General features: G+C 36.5%; 1 protein-coding gene across 2 annotated transcripts in view; it reads right to left on the bottom strand.

Annotated features, from left to right (window-relative positions):
- LOC103149156 (uncharacterized) overlaps nucleotides 1-16,910 on the bottom strand; it is a 46,942-nt gene that overhangs the window by 9,265 nt on the left and 20,767 nt on the right. For both annotated transcript variants that reach the window (XM_016679708.1, XM_007568181.2), the window contains exons 23-52: nucleotides 16,853-16,891; nucleotides 15,792-15,932; nucleotides 15,310-15,398; nucleotides 14,669-14,692; nucleotides 14,322-14,425; nucleotides 13,226-13,408; nucleotides 13,120-13,154; nucleotides 10,976-11,119; nucleotides 10,770-10,889; nucleotides 10,120-10,158; nucleotides 8,685-8,810; nucleotides 8,459-8,585; nucleotides 8,043-8,210; nucleotides 7,566-7,600; nucleotides 7,263-7,427; nucleotides 6,880-7,014; nucleotides 6,212-6,250; nucleotides 5,997-6,137; nucleotides 5,326-5,390; nucleotides 5,214-5,237; nucleotides 4,424-5,085; nucleotides 3,959-3,987; nucleotides 2,677-2,826; nucleotides 2,473-2,595; nucleotides 2,297-2,335; nucleotides 2,035-2,166; nucleotides 1,838-1,964; nucleotides 976-1,146; nucleotides 415-449; nucleotides 59-223 (exon numbers count right to left, since the gene is read on the bottom strand). In XM_016679708.1, the coding sequence (XP_016535194.1) occupies nucleotides 59-223; nucleotides 415-449; nucleotides 976-1,146; nucleotides 1,838-1,964; nucleotides 2,035-2,166; nucleotides 2,297-2,335; nucleotides 2,473-2,595; nucleotides 2,677-2,826; nucleotides 3,959-3,987; nucleotides 4,424-5,085; nucleotides 5,214-5,237; nucleotides 5,326-5,390; nucleotides 5,997-6,137; nucleotides 6,212-6,250; nucleotides 6,880-7,014; nucleotides 7,263-7,427; nucleotides 7,566-7,600; nucleotides 8,043-8,210; nucleotides 8,459-8,585; nucleotides 8,685-8,810; nucleotides 10,120-10,158; nucleotides 10,770-10,889; nucleotides 10,976-11,119; nucleotides 13,120-13,154; nucleotides 13,226-13,408; nucleotides 14,322-14,425; nucleotides 14,669-14,692; nucleotides 15,310-15,398; nucleotides 15,792-15,932; nucleotides 16,853-16,891 (3,576 nt within the window). The remainder of the gene's footprint in view (nucleotides 1-58; nucleotides 224-414; nucleotides 450-975; nucleotides 1,147-1,837; nucleotides 1,965-2,034; nucleotides 2,167-2,296; nucleotides 2,336-2,472; nucleotides 2,596-2,676; nucleotides 2,827-3,958; nucleotides 3,988-4,423; nucleotides 5,086-5,213; nucleotides 5,238-5,325; nucleotides 5,391-5,996; nucleotides 6,138-6,211; nucleotides 6,251-6,879; nucleotides 7,015-7,262; nucleotides 7,428-7,565; nucleotides 7,601-8,042; nucleotides 8,211-8,458; nucleotides 8,586-8,684; nucleotides 8,811-10,119; nucleotides 10,159-10,769; nucleotides 10,890-10,975; nucleotides 11,120-13,119; nucleotides 13,155-13,225; nucleotides 13,409-14,321; nucleotides 14,426-14,668; nucleotides 14,693-15,309; nucleotides 15,399-15,791; nucleotides 15,933-16,852; nucleotides 16,892-16,910) is intronic.

Genomic DNA, 16,910 nt, shown 5'->3' with positions numbered 1-16,910 from the left:
TCACATCAGAACCATTTTCCACGAGTCAGAAATGTTACAAACGTCAGTATTTCTTTACCCTCTTCTGTAGCGGTAAAACCATCACATTGTAGAAGAGCGCGTGACGATTCTGCACATCAAAGTATTTCCACACCAGCGCCGCTACGTTCTTGTGTGTGTAGGTTTCATTTGACAAACCGGTCATCATGATTTTTGGCTCCTTGAAACCTTTCGACATACATTTCTACAGGAATCGAGATAGAAAAGTTTATTATTCAATAAATAAATGAATAAATAACAACAACTACAATAAACTGCTGCAGATTAAACTTTTTTAAAGCCATTTAAAATGAACAAAATCAAATGGAGCAAAATAACAGAATAACTTAGTGAAGACAGTATGGAAATCCCGTCAACAGAAAAAAAAACTCTTACCTTTATCCCTTTCATTGTAGACTTTTCCCAAAAAGCTGGGAGTAAAAAAATAAATAAATAAAATTACAAAGTGAAGAAAGTGAAACATACAAACTCAACCTGCAGAGACACATAAAAGATCAAATTTTAAAAAATGTCCATTTGCATGAGTTTCCCAGATCAGACTGATGAACTAACTTTAGTTTGCTCTCATTTTGCAGATGCAAACCCAGTAGCTGAATTTTCTTACTGAATGTGGTTTAATTAAAACAATTCTGTAAACAAGAGAGATTCAGCAGTTGTCCTGCTGACAGTGGCACCATCAGGAATTCATAAAGGATCAGGCTTGTATAGTTTCATTCCCTGCTTCATAAAATAAATCCTCATTTGAAAACTTCTTTTTCCATTTAGCCAGGTTAGCTATGCTGCGACACTGATACGAAACAATAAGAATGTAATAATTCTCGATATGTTTCTATAGAAAGTAAGCAAAAGCAAACCCGACATTTAGTTATCAGATCAGAGAAGAAGTAAAAGTCACATTGCTATGAGATGCGTTAAATTTCTCTGAGTTTACCTTACCTGGGACGTTGAACCAAGGAGATGCAGTAGGGAACAGAAAAGGTCTAGTTGTCATGGTAACCCAGAATGGGGCCCCGGAACCAATCGGGATGACCGCTTTTGGTTTTGGGACGGCTGCATTCGCCACACGAAGGCTCTTGTCTGGCAAAGCCTGTTTTGTACGTATTGGTGCTGCAGGGAGAAAAAAAATCATCTAAAGCATCTTCAAATAAATAAATAAAAAAGAAATGTTCTCACCAAGCTTTCTGGCATTTAACAAAGAAATAATTTAGGTAATTCTAGCTAAGCAACAACAAGAAATGTTTGGTCTGATTTAACCTCAGATGGTGAGAAAAAAAATCATTAAAAAAATTATATATATATATATATATATATATATATATATATGATACTGCGCAGAACCCTCAAGCTCCCAGGCCTCTGGTAGAGGACCCGAGCTCAGAGGATGAAAAGAGACCACCCACAGAGGGTGAGAGGGGAATTTTAATTTTTTTTTCTAAAAATTTGAATATCATGAAAAAAATTTAACTTGTATAATATATTCGTTACATACTCAGTCTGTTAACGAATGACTTTAATATACAAATTTTACTTTTTGAATGGAATTACTGATTTAAAGTTCTTCATGATATTCAAATCCACCATCTCTGACCCCCATTAATACACTTCACTAATAAAGCTGCCGCTTGCCCATGGAATTGATGGAGCCGTTCCACCTTTTCAAAGATATCTTACCACCTGTTTTTTGCAAAGTCAAGAGAAATATTCCTCCAATTTCTTTGACTTGCACACAATGACCTTTACACAATTAGCCCATTAGTTAATGGTTTATGTTGTCTCACTTCAGCGTGATAAGACTCACGCTGTGATTTGTAGGTTGACACCGGCAGCCCCAGCCTGTATATTTTGTAGGAGCGCCGATCCTTCAGGAAGCTGTGCCAAACTCCAATCCGATCAGCGTCAAAAAAAGTTTGAAATTCAACAAAAACCTGAAACGCCCAAAACAGAAAGGTCACATTTTCACACAAACATCTACAATCGAGAGTGTTTGTGTTTTACCTTGTTGAGCAGCGGCAGGTAGTTTGCGACACTCCCAATCTCTTGCAACTTTTCTTTGAGATCTTCGACTTCATTTACTGAGATGTTCTGGATGTAAACCACTTCTGTCCAAATGCAGTTTTTCTGCAGATGCTGTTAGAGAAGATCAACAAAAGGATTGGTTTGCTGCTGTAAATGTTTGAGTCGTGGTAAACCGATACTTTCTTTGTGGTTTTATCTGCATGAGTTAATGGAATGAGTCAGTGTGTCGTGAGATGCTTACAAATCTGGTGAAACTCCTCAAGAATTTATAAACGCCAAACTGGAAGGAAACAAAATAAAAATCTGAATGTGATCTGCAGCCATAGTTATGTTTGTTGAGCCAAGTTGTATTATTGTTGACGGTAACATCATGGGGATTTAACGTTTTCTTGATTCAAGCACATCTCAAAAACGTACTAAATTCGATGGTTCTTTGCGTTTAATGACACCGAATTTGAGCTTGGACCCTTTGAAGAGGATGTCCTCCTTCCATGACGTCAGTTTTTGCACTGCCTCTAAATCTGGAAAAACAACAAACGCCTGAAAGGAAAACAAACTAAAAAGTTAACAGGACAAAAAAAGAAAAATCTATTGAGACAATAAAGAAAGAATGGCACTTACTATATGAGATGGAGGAAGGATGAAAATTTTGTCTTCGTTACACTGAATGCCAAACGTCTGGAGCAGAGCGATGACTTCAGCTTCTGTGTAGCAGCCGTCACCAAACTCCGGCAGGTTCTGGATCACCAGAATCGTTGAGAGAGAACGCAACTGGAGACAAACGATAAGAAACTTTATTCTACAGCAACTAACATTTAGGAGGAATTATTATACGTAGCATTATCAATTTAACAGCTGCAACTGAGTTTCCCCTTTGCATTCAGGATGTTAAAAAAAAACAAAACAGTCATTTTCTGAAGACTTCATTCAGAAAAGTCAAAATCTGTTGATTTCATAGCCATGAATTATCTACAGGAGCAACTTTCTTGGTGTCTGAGCTAAATGAGGGATTAGCATCATTTTTACTTCTCTTTCAAGCTTCACATGTGAAATATGAGCTTGGAGAGAAATTTCAGGTACAAAGATGTGCCATTGTTCTCAAAATTATTTCAATTCTTCATTCAGCTGCTTCCATTCACTGCTGCTATGTTTAACTGGACAAATTCCCCCATAAATTTTCACCGTGTGAACCGGCGGCTTCACTATCCCTACTTTGGTCGTAGAGCTGGACAATAAATCTATAACAATATATATATAAATCGCGTGATATATATCAATAATACGTCCAATGGATTATTTCTTATTCTGTGTAGACAATATTCACTGAACTCTCAAGGCTAGCTAAGCCAGGTTGGTGGAATCAAATCACTCACTCGCTCTTTGGTTACGTAGCAACAACTCTCTCACTGTTTGGTTACCTAGCAACAACTCTCTCACTCCTTGGTTTCTTAGCAACGACTTGCTGAGGAACTGGCACAGCAGCAGTTTAAGATTTTGCCCCATAACACGTCTTCAGTTTGGCAGTATTTTAGATATTTAAAACTAATATATAAAACGCTTTTATTGTGATATATTTTTCAGTCATATCGTCCAGCCCTATTTAACTTCTGAACTTGCTTAAAGTTTGTAGATTATTCCATCAGTTTCTGATGCATGTTTTGAATCAGGACAATAAAGTCATGGAGGTGATAACTACAGAGCCCAAACGCAAATACATCAGCACAAACTGAATGAAAAAAAACAAAAAAAACAGCTTTTCCTCAAATGAACAACGAGAAAAGACAGGAAAGAAACCCAAACAAAGCCTCTTATGTTTACATTTTTTTTATGTAAACCCCTAACATGTTTTTAAAAATGTGTTTCAAAAAGGATTTCATAAAGAGCAGAGCTTAAGCATACTTACTGTTGGAGAGCTGCGCGCAGAGAGCCAGCCTGTTAACAAGAGCCAGAGATTAATAAAGAGCCGAACTGGAACGATTCAACAGATATCGCTGGGCTCTGCAGTTCTAACTGAAAATCGTTGTCATGTTCAGGGAATTTTCAATCGTTTCTCCAGGAGTTAAACGGGAATCAGGTGAATTTGTGGCAGCAGTTTTGTCAGATGCAGGAACTTCAGTTGTCACAGCTGAAACTTTCTGGTCCTTATATGCTAAAAAAAATTTTATGTATCAAAAAAGCTTCTAAGAACTTTAGTTTGTCAATTACTGACTCAAAGAAAAAGCAATTTTTAAACATAAAATTTATGCAACTCCTCTGAATAATAACTTTTTTTTAAAAAGTACATTCAATTGGTAGTAAAATACTTCACATTTAAACCCAAACTGTAGTTTAATTTACTCTAATAAACAAATGTTGCAGCTAAAAGTACCTGAGGTTCCCGTTTTCTGCTGCTGGGTTTTTACTGTGGTCTGAGATGGACCAGTCAAAGTTTCATTATTTGCAGTTTTCTCTGTTAATGGCGGATTTTTGCCGGGTTTCACTTCTTCTTTGGCTTCACCAGAACCTTTGACCTCCGTTTGGTCCATCTCCTTCAGCTCTGCTGGTTTATCATCGTCGCTAACTTGTGGCTGAACGTCTTTAGCTGCTTCTGCCGCTTCCATCTTTTTAGTCACCGTTTCACTTCTCGTTTCCGTCGTCTTTTCTGCAGATCCTCGAACCTTTTCGGAGATACCCACTTGTTTTTCTGAAGCGGTACATCTGGAGGCCACGCTTTTGTTCTCTGCCTCAGCTTTTTCTGCCTTTTCTTTCATATTAGCTTCTGTTTCAGCCACAGCCTTCTTACAGGTTTGAGGTGTTTTTGTTTCTGACGATACGTTTTCTTTGTCTGCTGAGAAAACACCGGACTTTTCTGCAGAACATCCGACATGTCCTTGGACTCCAGGCTGTGTCTTTTCAGCAGAAGCAGCAGCAACAGGAAGCTGAGCTTCACTGTTTACAGCTGGAGTTTTAGTCCCAACACGTTCGCCGTCCAGGTTCAGGTTTACTGTGATCTTAGCAGATTCGTCGAGACGCTGCTTCAGGCTCTTCACTCTGAAATTAAACAAGGATATAAAAAATAAAATAAAATAAAAAGATTCTTCAATAAAGATGAACAAAATGTAAACGTTTTAACAGCTACAGTAAGTCACTGATAACGCAGTTAAAAATAAAATACTCACGATTCAAGGCTTTGGATGTTTGGCCTGTGCAGGGAAAAACAAAACAGTTTAGACCAGAAGTGATGAATGAAACCAGTAAAAAAAAAAGTTAATCCTTTGCTACAATACGCACCAATCTTTATCAGTATTCTCCAGCACTTTAGTGACGCTGCTTGAATCTACCATCTCAATGCAAATCTGACACAGAAACACATTCATGCACATTAAAACAGGAAACTATTTATTTGTGAGTGCTTTGATTTAGGATGAGAAGAGATTGTCATGTTACGTATCTCAAATAAAAAGACGAGAAAAAAGAAAATGAAAAGAAGTTTAAGATAAGAAAAATAAAAACAGGAAACAAGTTTTATTTACAAAAAGAACGAAGAAGCACTTTTACACAACAAACGGCCCAAAACGCATCAGATTCTTTTAGAAGCAGAACCAAACATGGAGAAGCTGCATTCAGCTTCTATGCACCAAAAAAATCTGGAACAAACGTCCAGAAAACTGCAAAACAGCCGAAACACTGAGCTCCTTTAAATCTAGACTAAAAACCCACCTGGTTGAAGCTTCTTTTGAAACAATCGATCAATATGTTTGATGTTTATTGTTTCAACGATGGAACTTGACAAAATGCAACATCTGCTACTTGTTTTTCACAACTGTTGACTAAATGTTTATGATGAGGTTTTTTTTTATGTTTTCACAAAGTAAAGCACTTTGACCTGCCTTGTAAATAAACTTGATTGATCGATCGCTAAACATTATCAAACGTCAGTGGAGGCGTTTGGGTCGTCGTACCCGTTTGGCGAGCGGCAGAAAGCTGACGATCGGCGCGATGGACTCCACCTTCTCCACAACCTTTATGATGAGGTACACAGAAATGTTGGCCATCACCACAACGACCAGCCGCTCCTCCAGACCCTCGAGCTCCGGAACGTGCTAGAAAACCACAGACGGTTTGTCAAAAACGGGATCAGAAGGAGGAGGCCGTCGATCAAGGAAGAGAGACTTACCGCGTTGCTCCATTTCATCATATTTCTGTACATGACCCCCTGCGAAAAAACGATCAAAACAAAAACTGTTTACGTTTCATTTTCATACATAGCATGATGAGTTCAATACAGATGCACTGTCATTGAAAAGTTCATTCAAAAGGGATCTAATATACACAGAGCGACATATTCCAAATGTTTGTGTTCATCTTGATTGTTATGGATTCCACCCAGAAATATGTTCTATTCCCAATACAGATCAAAATCAGATACAGCATTTGCCGATTTCCAGCCCAATACTTTAGTAGTAAAATAACAAAGGCCTGAAGATTCAGTAGATAAAAAACTGCTGGTTTTATCCACAGTTTTTACTCCTCACTGCTGCTGTTTATTTTTAAGGAGTTATATGGATCAATGATGAAACATTAAACTGCTGTGGTGGTTGTTACTCAGCAGGTTGTTGCTTAGGTAACCACAGAGTGAGTGAGTTAGTGGATTCCACTAACCTAGCTTAGCTAAAATCTTTCTTCTGGCTAAATGCCGCAGAAATCTGTGCGGTTCTGGATCAGAGTTCAGTGAAATTATTGGACATTCTATTGATATTGATCATGTGTCTATCGCAGTATATATTGTTATTGATTTATCGTCCAGTCCTAGCTTTAATCAGGAGAACCCAGGGGCAGATTTACCTCAGTGTGACCAGAAAGCATTTCCTGTAAAACCTGGTGGATAAACAGCTTGGAGTCTTTGATGGAAGCCGGATTTTTGAAGAAATCTTCAACAAAACTGCAGCACGACGTCCAGTCGGTGAAGAAAACAAAAGCCTAAAGCACAATGAAAGCATAAAGTCAAAACGCACTTATAGTAATGGAGCAGTCGTTCTCAAATTTTTATATTTAGTGGATTTTTATTTCAGGTCTAAAATGAAACAGAGTTTGTTTTGATAGCTTTCTATTAAGATGTTGTGTTATTGCGGGGAAATTTCAAGTTAGTGTTTGTTAAATGGGTTTAGTGCTCCTGAGAAAGCTGGAGAAGCGCTGTAAAGGAGGAACAGCACGGTCCGTTTTCTCACCCTCCTCTGCAGAGGGAGGACCACGATGTTGTAGTAGAGGGTCCGAAGGTTCTGCTTGGGGAAATATTTCCACACCAGCTTGGCGACGTCTTCGTGTTTGTAGTTTCCTTCAGGTAAACCCGTCAGCATGATGACGGAGGCCCCGGGGCCCTTACTGGCAGGTGTCTGCATTATTTTCATGACACATTGAGATTTTTCAGGAGAAATTTACTTATCATAGCTGAATAAAGAGTATACATGTATTTTTTTTAAACCTGACTTTTTGGGATGTAAAAAATAAAAAAGGTAAATAAAAATTCTTACCCACAAGTTCTTCTTGGTTGTGATTGTGCTAAAATCTAAACAGCAAAAACACAAGAGTCACTATTTCAGAAATACTTTTTTCTTACAGTGCCTATAAGAAGAATTTGCCTCTTTATAGGTTTTACCCTTTTTTGTTGCTCGTACAAATCAGTCATGATCAACAAAATTGGCTTTTTTGACCAAAAATAAAACAAAAAACCCTCGACATTAATTTCTACAAAACAATGATGAATAAATTTATGGAAGATAAAATAAGTGACTCCATATTCACCCCCTTCATTTCGTAGATTAATCTTTCACGTTAAGAATATTTGTGTGATATTTTTACTTTGTAGAAATAAGATTTCGCTGACAAAGGATTTTTATTTGAAGCATTCTTTTTTTTGTCAAAAAAGCCAGTTTTGTTGATAATGATTGAGTTTTAAAAGCCAATAAAAAAAAGAGGTTGAATACTTTTGATTCTTAACTTCCCCTTACTTGGGATGATGAACCAAGGAGACTCGGTCGGGAAGACATAAGGATCGGTCGTCAAGGTAACTGAAAATGGTGGCGAGCTGCCCTGTGGAACACCGCAGTTTGTTACCGGGGCAACCGCCCCGGTGACGATGTTGGCGTCTGGCAGAGCGTTTGGAGCCATCTTGGGTGCTGCAGGAGAAACAAGTGAACAGCAACACGGCTGGTTTAAATATTCAGGCTATGGTTATTTAATTTATGCAATTTTTTCAACCTCATTTTTATTTGTAAACAATGAATTGTGACACTTTTCCACAGTTAGATTCTTCCATCTATTCCAGCTGTTATTGTTACTGTAATAATTTCTTCACTGTCCAAACATAAACAAGGATTTCCTTAAATTTAAAACAAATAAGTAAATAAGAATATTTGAGCCTTACGCAGAGATGTGCTGTTGCTTCGGGGCAGTTTCATCCTGTAGACCTTATGAGCAGGGCAGCGCTTCAGGAGGCTGTACCAAACTCCGATCCGATCAGCATCGCGGCCGGACTTGAACTCTATAAACACCTGAACAATGAAATGAATAAAAACGCCACACAGCGGAGTCAGACTGAATGCATTTTACTTTAACAAGTGTGTTTGTAGGAGGAGTGTGTTTGTTCCTACCTTGTTGAGCAGAGGAAGGTAGTTTGTAACATGTCTGATTTTTCGCAGCGTCTCCCTGAGGTCCCGGGTCTCGCTCGGTGAGATGTTTTTGATGTAGATGGTTCTGGTTCCATCATCAGTGACCGGCTGCTCAAGGAAAAAAGTAAAATGCTTACGCAAAAAATTTTATGCAACTGTTCACTAATTTTATTTTATTTTTTTAATATTCATTGAGGTTATTCTCTTAAATCAAAGCTTCCCAATTCCAGTCCTCAGGCCTTCCTGCTCTGCATGTTTGAGATGTGCCTCTATTCCAGAACAGCTGACTCAGATGACTGCATGACTTCTTCTGCAGCCTCAGGTACTGTACAAGTCTGTCAATCAGCCACAGATTCAATCCAGGTGTGGCACAAGAGAAACACCTAAAACATGCAGGGCAGGGGGCCTGAGGACTGGAATGGAGAAACACCATCTTAAATGAAAACACCAGTAAAAATCGTTTTTGAATGAGACCAAGAAAAATAACTTAAAAATCAGTAAATCATGGACTTTTATTTCTCCTTTACCATCAGTCACTGTGCAGCAAATAAAGCAGTAAAACCAGCTGACAAAACGTGCTGGAGCTCTGCTGGGGTTGCTAGGTAACAGGGCTGGAATTTTGCTGGGGTTGCTAGGTAACAGGGCTGGAATTTTGCTGGGGTTGCTAGGTAACAGGGCTGGAATTTTGCTGGGGTTGCTAGGTAACAGGGCTGGAGTTTTGCTGGGGTTGCTAGGTAACAGGGCTGGAGTTTTGCTGGGGTTGCTAGGTAACAGGGCTGGAATTTTGCTGGGGTTGCTAGGTAACAGGGCTGGAATTTTGCTGAGGTTGCTAGGTAACAGGGCTGGAGTTTTGCTGGGGCTGCAAGGTGAGGAGGGTCAGTGCCTTCCCATTTGTGAAATGGCTTGTTTTCCAGACACCAAAAGCATTAACTTATTGTCAAGAAACAGCTGGGTAATTTTTCTAAGCTCTTGGGTTGTTTTTTTAGAAGTAGTAGAAACGGAAGTTGAAAAACTTGGCCATAATATGTCCCATTTAAACAGCTGGTTTGTGTCACTAAACTGCTCACACTAACTGCATTTATTCACATTTTCAAATATATTCATATTTCTAATTATTGATACTCTTATTGAAAAAACTGTGGAGAAAATAGTAAAAATAACATTTCTGATAGTTTTTTCTTGTAAGTCTTTGTTTTTCAGTTGAATTGTACAATATATGTGTCACATTAAAGGCAAAACAAAATTTTAAAGGATTTCTTATTATCCACTGCAGAAAATGCAGACATACAAAATAAATCAGGTCAGTTTTTAATTTTAAATGTCCTTTTCAAAAATTTCCTTTTGTATTTCAAGACTATGATTAAACAGTAAAACAGTTTTTTAAGTTACATTTATGAAGAAAGGTGTAGATACTTACAAATCCGACCAGGTCCATCAGAGATTTATAAAATTCAAACTGAAACAAGAACAGAATCGAGTAACAAGGATTACTCAGCATCCGTTTGTTTGAACGTTTCTGTCATGTTTATGTTTCTGAGTTAGAGGTTAAAGTCTTCATCCACGTTTTTAATTTATTAGCAATAGTGACCAAAAACATCCAGTCGTTTTTTTCTAAAATGCAGTGTTAAGCGCAGCCATGTAAGAAACTGTCAAAATTGAGCAAGATTGTGTCACATCCTGTTCTTGTTGCTAAAATAAAAAAAAAGTTGAATCTTATTTATAATTATATTTAGAAAGGAAAAAAAAAAACAGTGAGTCGCTTCAGCTTGACATTTTAGGCCACAAAATGAAGAAGTTTTGGACACAACTGTTGTAGCAGAAAGACTTTTAGTATTGTGATGGATCGGAAAAGTACTGAGTGGAAATGTAACACTGTTGCTAGGCAACAAAAAGAATTCCACCTATGGCCCTTATGGGGTTCCGTATATTTGGGCCTTACTGCTATGGAAGAAGTTCTCCAGCAAATATATTAAACTGCTCGCTCTTTAATGGGCCACACAAACTATTCAAATGAACATAATTATTAATTAAACCACAATAAAGGTTCTCTACATTAAACCTACTTACTGGAGCCATAAAAATCTTGCTGATGACAATCCGGACGCAGAGTTTCTGTCCGTTTAGAGTCAAGGATTCTTTTTGGGAAGCTTCTTGCGCAGCTTGATGATTGGGCACGAGCACGAAAGCCTGAAATAAAAAAAAATGTAATCAATTATAACAATTAATCAGGATAAAGATTATGCAGAGTTAAAGTAAAATAAAGTCAGGCCTACCATGCATGCCTGAGGAATCACGTAGATGTTTTTTTCCATGTATTCAAATCCGAGCAGATCTGCGATGTCGCTCTCAGTGTAGCAGCCGTCGTGATACTTTGGCAGGTTTGTTATTAACAGCAGCCTTGTGTAAACTGAATTAGACTAGAATAAAACAAACGGGAGAAACAAAGTTACACAAAGATGTTTAGCAGTTCGCAAGGAAGGATGTTTGAGTGTCAATATGCCTCCAAGTCTGCTTTATGAGAAATCATTTAGACAGTACATTTACAATAAACAAATCTTAAGAGCACTCGTACACAGATTTATGTACAACTGAAGAGGAAAAATATATATTAAGGTTTTCTGAGCGTTTCAAAGACACGGGGACAAAGAAATTTGTTAAATGTGTGGCAGAGGCGTGCAAAAAAACTTAATATCTTCTACTGTAGCGGCAGGTCGGTCCCACGAAAAACATTGGAAAAATCAGAACTCGAACATATTCGACATGGAATACATTTGTTAGGAATGGGGTGGTACGGAAGAACATTAGGGCCACTGAAAAAAAAAAAAAAAAAAAGAATGGGGTGGTACGGAAGAACATTAGGGCCACTGAAAAAAAGAAAAAAAAAAAAGAATTCTGACTTTATCTCAGAAGATTGTCAGAATTTTGAGAAAAATAAACAAGAAAAAGTTTAAATAAATACATAAAAATAGAAAAAAAAGCTACATTAAAATAAAAGCAAAATAAATACAAAATATATAAAAACTATTTTACAAATATTGTTTCAGTTACTTATTTGATTACTTATCGCTTCAGAAGCAATTTGTGGTTTCAGGAAATTTTGTCAGACCCTGTTTGAGCCAGATATCACACAATAGATGATTAATTTCATTTTAATGACATGAATCAGGGGAAAAGTGCTTGGACCTTGTAAGAGAATATTAATCATTAACTTTCTGGCTCGTTATATTCCCTTGTTCTCCTGGATTCAGTGATGCCATGTGTGGAAACAAAAGCCACATAGAGATAACAGTCAGGGCTCCACATCATACATGTTCAGAGTTTATTCCAACATTTAAAAGTATAAAATCACATCGACGACACAGACACTTCAAACACACTGAAACAGACATTTATTTACCTGAGACAAGTAGAAAAGTAGGAAATAGAAAAACAGGGAAAAGGCAAAAAAACAAAAAAAAAAAACAAAAAACACATTTTTTGGAGACTGCCAGGCGGCTGCAAATGGCAAATCTGATTCGTTCCTCTGGGGTGTAGTTTTATTCAAAATTGTGTTTTCTTTGCTTTAATTTCTGCAATTATGCGATTAAGGCGTGTTGTTCTCCTAATACGGCTACAACTGGTATGAAATTACTCAGTTGGGTCAATTTTATTACCTTCTGAGACCCGTTTAATTTCAGGGCTACGGCGCTTCTCTATCTAGACAAGGGAGACCAAAGGTCATTCAGAGCAGCTCTTCTCATGCCAGTTTGAAATGTGATGTTACTCCCAATTCCTGGTTGGAACAAAGCCTCTAGTCTTTCACCAGAGTTAAACCAAAAGTTAGACCTATTTTATTTCCCTGCTGGGTAAATTCCTACAAATACAGATGAGTGCAGTAATTTTAGATTGACATGAAGCCTGGTACGCAAAGTGGTCCAGAACTTCTGCATCCTCTTAGATCAAAGCACAGATTTTAAGAATAAAACACTTATAGAATATCCCTGAGCATTTTCAATATAAACACCTTCATTCTAAACATTTTCTAATTAATGTTATGCTAGTTTTGATTATGTTTAACTAACTGGTACTATGTTTGGCCTAGGTTAGACTAGTTCAAGTCATGTTAATTTGAACTAAATGGTATTTTACTAATTAAATTGCAGTTATTAAAACTATTATGTGTTGTTGGTTTGTTTTTCCTTAAGTTTTCGTGTTTCTCTGAGGGAGATGACGTGAGATGTCTCCTCGCTGCCAGAGTTAACTTATGGTTCCTCCCCGATAACAGATTATTTTCTGCAGGGCTAACTTAAAGCCCTCTAAGATGTTATCCAAACTAATCCTGCATTAAACACTAAGAATATTTATTTTCCTCAACAACCTCCATCACCTCTTATTAATGAGGACAAACTTTGCTTAGGAAAAAAGAAAGGAACCTTACTTTTGGTGATTTGACAGCGTTTTCATCAAGGCAGCCTGTAACGCAAAGAGAAGGTTAGTAAAAGAGGAAAACTGAATATTTTTCACTGCATAATCAGATTTCTTACTAATTTTTTGTGGCAGCAGCAGATGTTCCAGCCTCTCTCCCACGGTCAGGGAGCGATCCGTAGCTGAGGGAGAGGAGGAAGAAGCAGCAGGCCGCTGTTTGGACGCTCCAGTCAGTGTGGGGGAAACGACGCCGGCGGCTGCTGGAGGAGCTTCTGTCTGAGTTTTCTGTTCACTCACAGGAACTTCAGGAAACAAAGACAGGATTACATTTGATCAGATCTAAACAAAAATGAGTCAATTTGTTGCTCTGAATGCTGGTTTTGTTTTATCGGCAAACACACAAAGACAACCAACCAAATAGTTAAAAATAGTGTAAAATGAATTTAGACTTTTCACAGATTATTATAGGATTTTTGAGGAAGAAGAACAGACACACAGACCCATTCAATAAGTGATAATATTATTGATTTCAGTAACTCTACTACCAATCATGATGCTTTTCTGCTTACAGCTATTGAAATTACATTAGACTACAGCTGCAACTAAAATATTTTTGTAATCAATTATTCTATCGATTATAATGACAATTAATTGAAAATTACTGCACATTCTGCAGATTTTTTTATTTTATACAACATCAGAAATACATTAAAACATGCAAATATTTCAATTCCTTATTTAAAAAATAAAGTAAAAGTTTTAATGACCTAAACTGCAATAAGAGCATTCCTTTAGCGCCTGGTTGATCATGTGCAGCCAAGAATGCATCTGCAGCTAAAATACATTGCAGGCTTGATATAGTCATGATTGTTTATTAACCGATTATTAGAAAACGTGCTAATAGGAGATCTCGTTTTTGTTTAGTTTAGTTTTTTTTTTTTACAGAATTTTAATTGGATGAAACAAAAATTACGCCACTTGAGGAGCTTTGGGTGGATATACTTACAGATCGTTAGCTTAATTAAAACATGTTTAAAGTTACTCCAGTAAATGTAATTGAGTAAATGTAACTAGTTACAACCCAACTCTGTAAACAAGAATCATCTGGATGTATATTCTAATTGATTTAAGATTACTGTATAAACTAATACTGTTTAAATGTTTGCTCAGGAAATCTTTCAACTTCAAGTTTGTAAACATTTGGAGTTTTGGCACCTTTTGGTCCAGGTTTGGAAACTGACGAAGTTATTTTAGCAGACTCCTTAAGTTCACAGGTCGTCATCTCACAGCACTGCAGACGCTTCCTGAGGTCCTTCGAACTGCAATAAAACATTAAACGTTTGACTAATGCAAAAATATAACCTTAATTTCACAGAGGGGAAAGAAGAAAATTGTACAAATTTGAGTAATTGCATGAAAAAAAATATCTCTTAGAAGTTAAACGTGTCTAACATAAAAATTAAATGTAGTTTTTTAGTTTATTTTTGCAAAATTTTTAAAGGCCAACACATTTCCTACTGTTATTTTTGCACATGAAGAAACTGAGAATAGAAAATACTCACGACTCAACATGTCCAACTCTGCTCCTGTCGAGAAAAAAATAAAAATAAAAAAATTTTAAAAAATGGAAAAGTTGGTGCTTTTTATACATTGCAATCAAAAATTGCCTAAATTTATGGTGGATCAAGTGAAAAAGTCAAGTGAAAAAAAACAAAAAAACATTTTTTAATTTACATTTTTTTTGTTTAAGATGACATTTGTCCAAAATTATAAAAAAAAACACTGAAAAAAAAGTCCAACATCAGATTTTACCAACAAGCGAACGCACCGCATCTAAACACCATCAGATGGCGCCAACAACACTTTTCAATGTGACTCCTCAAAAAATATCTACTTACAACATGAGCAACGATTTAAAAATCTGTTGCTATTACGGCTGTGGGAGAGCGAGAGAGAGCAGGACTTTCAAGAACAGCAAACTTTCAACTTTATCTGTTAAAGCACGTTTTAAATGTTAAATTATTTTCCTTTTAAATTTTTTTTTTCTAATTTTAAAATTATGTTAAGGGAAAGGTTACAGAACAGTAATACATTTTCTTTTAATTTATCAACAATTATTCTACTAAAAAGTCTCCACAGAGCTTCATCCTAAGTAGATGTGTAAGTATTTCCATTTTCTTCACTGTTTTCTTTTCAAACATACCAGATCTTGTGTGTTGATAACTCCTTTCTGGAGGCGAATTCCTCCATCACCTTCTTCACGCCTGTGGAGTCGAACATCTCAACGCAAATCTGAGGCAAAATAATGTTTTTAATTAACATCTAGACAGAACACTAAGTAGAAAAAATATTGTTTAAGAGCAACTGCATTTTAAAAATAGATGTAGAGTGTAATAAATACAAACTACAACGAATAATTCAAGAAATAAGTGGCGTGAAATATTTGTAAACTTCCAGTCAGCCAATTTAATAAAACTTGTGTGTTTCAGCAATGCATGCCGTGTGAAATAATTCATAAATATGCTCAACTTGGACTCTAAATAATCACATCAAGCAAAAATAGGGACAAAACTACAACTGAAAGTATTAAAGTATTATACAACTTGGTTAGTAAACAATAAACAAGTTTTCCAATCATCACATCGCTGTTTAAAAAGTATCTCAGAAAGTGTTTGACTCGCTCACCCTGTTACCGAGCGGCAGGAAGTTGACAAAGCTGGCGATGGAAGCCACTTCCTTCATTATGTCCTGGATGAGCCACAGGTGCAGTTCAGTGATCTCCACACACAGCAGCCGCTCCTCCAGGGAGCCCGGATCTGCAACAGGCTACAGAAAAAGCTATTTGTTAAAGTGATTTGTTTTATTTATGTGAACCGCAAAATCACAAAGTCTTTCCAAGTATTTTTTTATCTAGACATTTTACATTAGATAAAACTAACTTACAAGTAACTTTTCAATATGATAGAGGAGCTTGCTTTAAGTTGGGGTTTCCAAAGTGTGGTTTGGGGGCCTTTTGCGGCCCCTTGACTGACTGTGTGTGGCCCCTGAATTCACTTCAACAATGAATTGTTGATGTTGATGGAGACTTTACATTTACTTGGTTCAAAATTATTGCAGAAACTAAAAATCCTCTTACAATTGAAAATGTTGCGAATAGAACCAATTATTTATTTTTAAATAAAAACAAGCTGCATTCTCCTGAAGCTCCACCTCTAATCTACAGCTGACTTTGCTGCTTTTAATTAATTTATTAAACTTGATTACAAAACAGTGACCTAAATCCTGATTTTATTGCTCAAAATTGACTAAATTTTGTCACCTCTTTTCTAGTTAACACTTAAACTGCAAATCTTAAAATCGTTTTTACGTTTTACACATCCCTTTTTTATTTGCTTAATTAAATTATTGCATGTTTAGTTTGTTTAGAATATATTGTAATATATTCCTTTATATCTGATATAATTCCTTCGTATTGATGAAAAAATACTTCAATGGCAGATTATTTCATTTTTCCCATGTTATAAGTAAAATAATCTGCCAAGTAAGTATTTTTTTCATCAATATTAAGGAATTGTTTACTTAAACAAGCTCCTATATCTTGCTACAAACTTACTTGTAAGTTAGTTTTGTCTTATTTCAAGTCTAATAAGATATTTGCACTAGAAACTGGACAAGAATAGTTGGTAATATTTTGTGCTTTTTGTAGATTGAAACTGCAGATTCAACAAAAAGATGAGTGAACTCACCACATTGCTCCATCTCATCATCGTTTTGTACATCATTTCCTGTGACGACAGAATGACA

The sequence above is a fragment of the Poecilia formosa genome, unplaced genomic scaffold (genome assembly GCF_000485575.1).
Source record: "Poecilia formosa unplaced genomic scaffold, Poecilia_formosa-5.1.2 Scaffold218, whole genome shotgun sequence".
Lineage (NCBI taxonomy): Eukaryota > Metazoa > Chordata > Actinopteri > Cyprinodontiformes > Poeciliidae > Poecilia > Poecilia formosa.
This window is presented reverse-complemented; position numbering and strand designations above follow the sequence as displayed.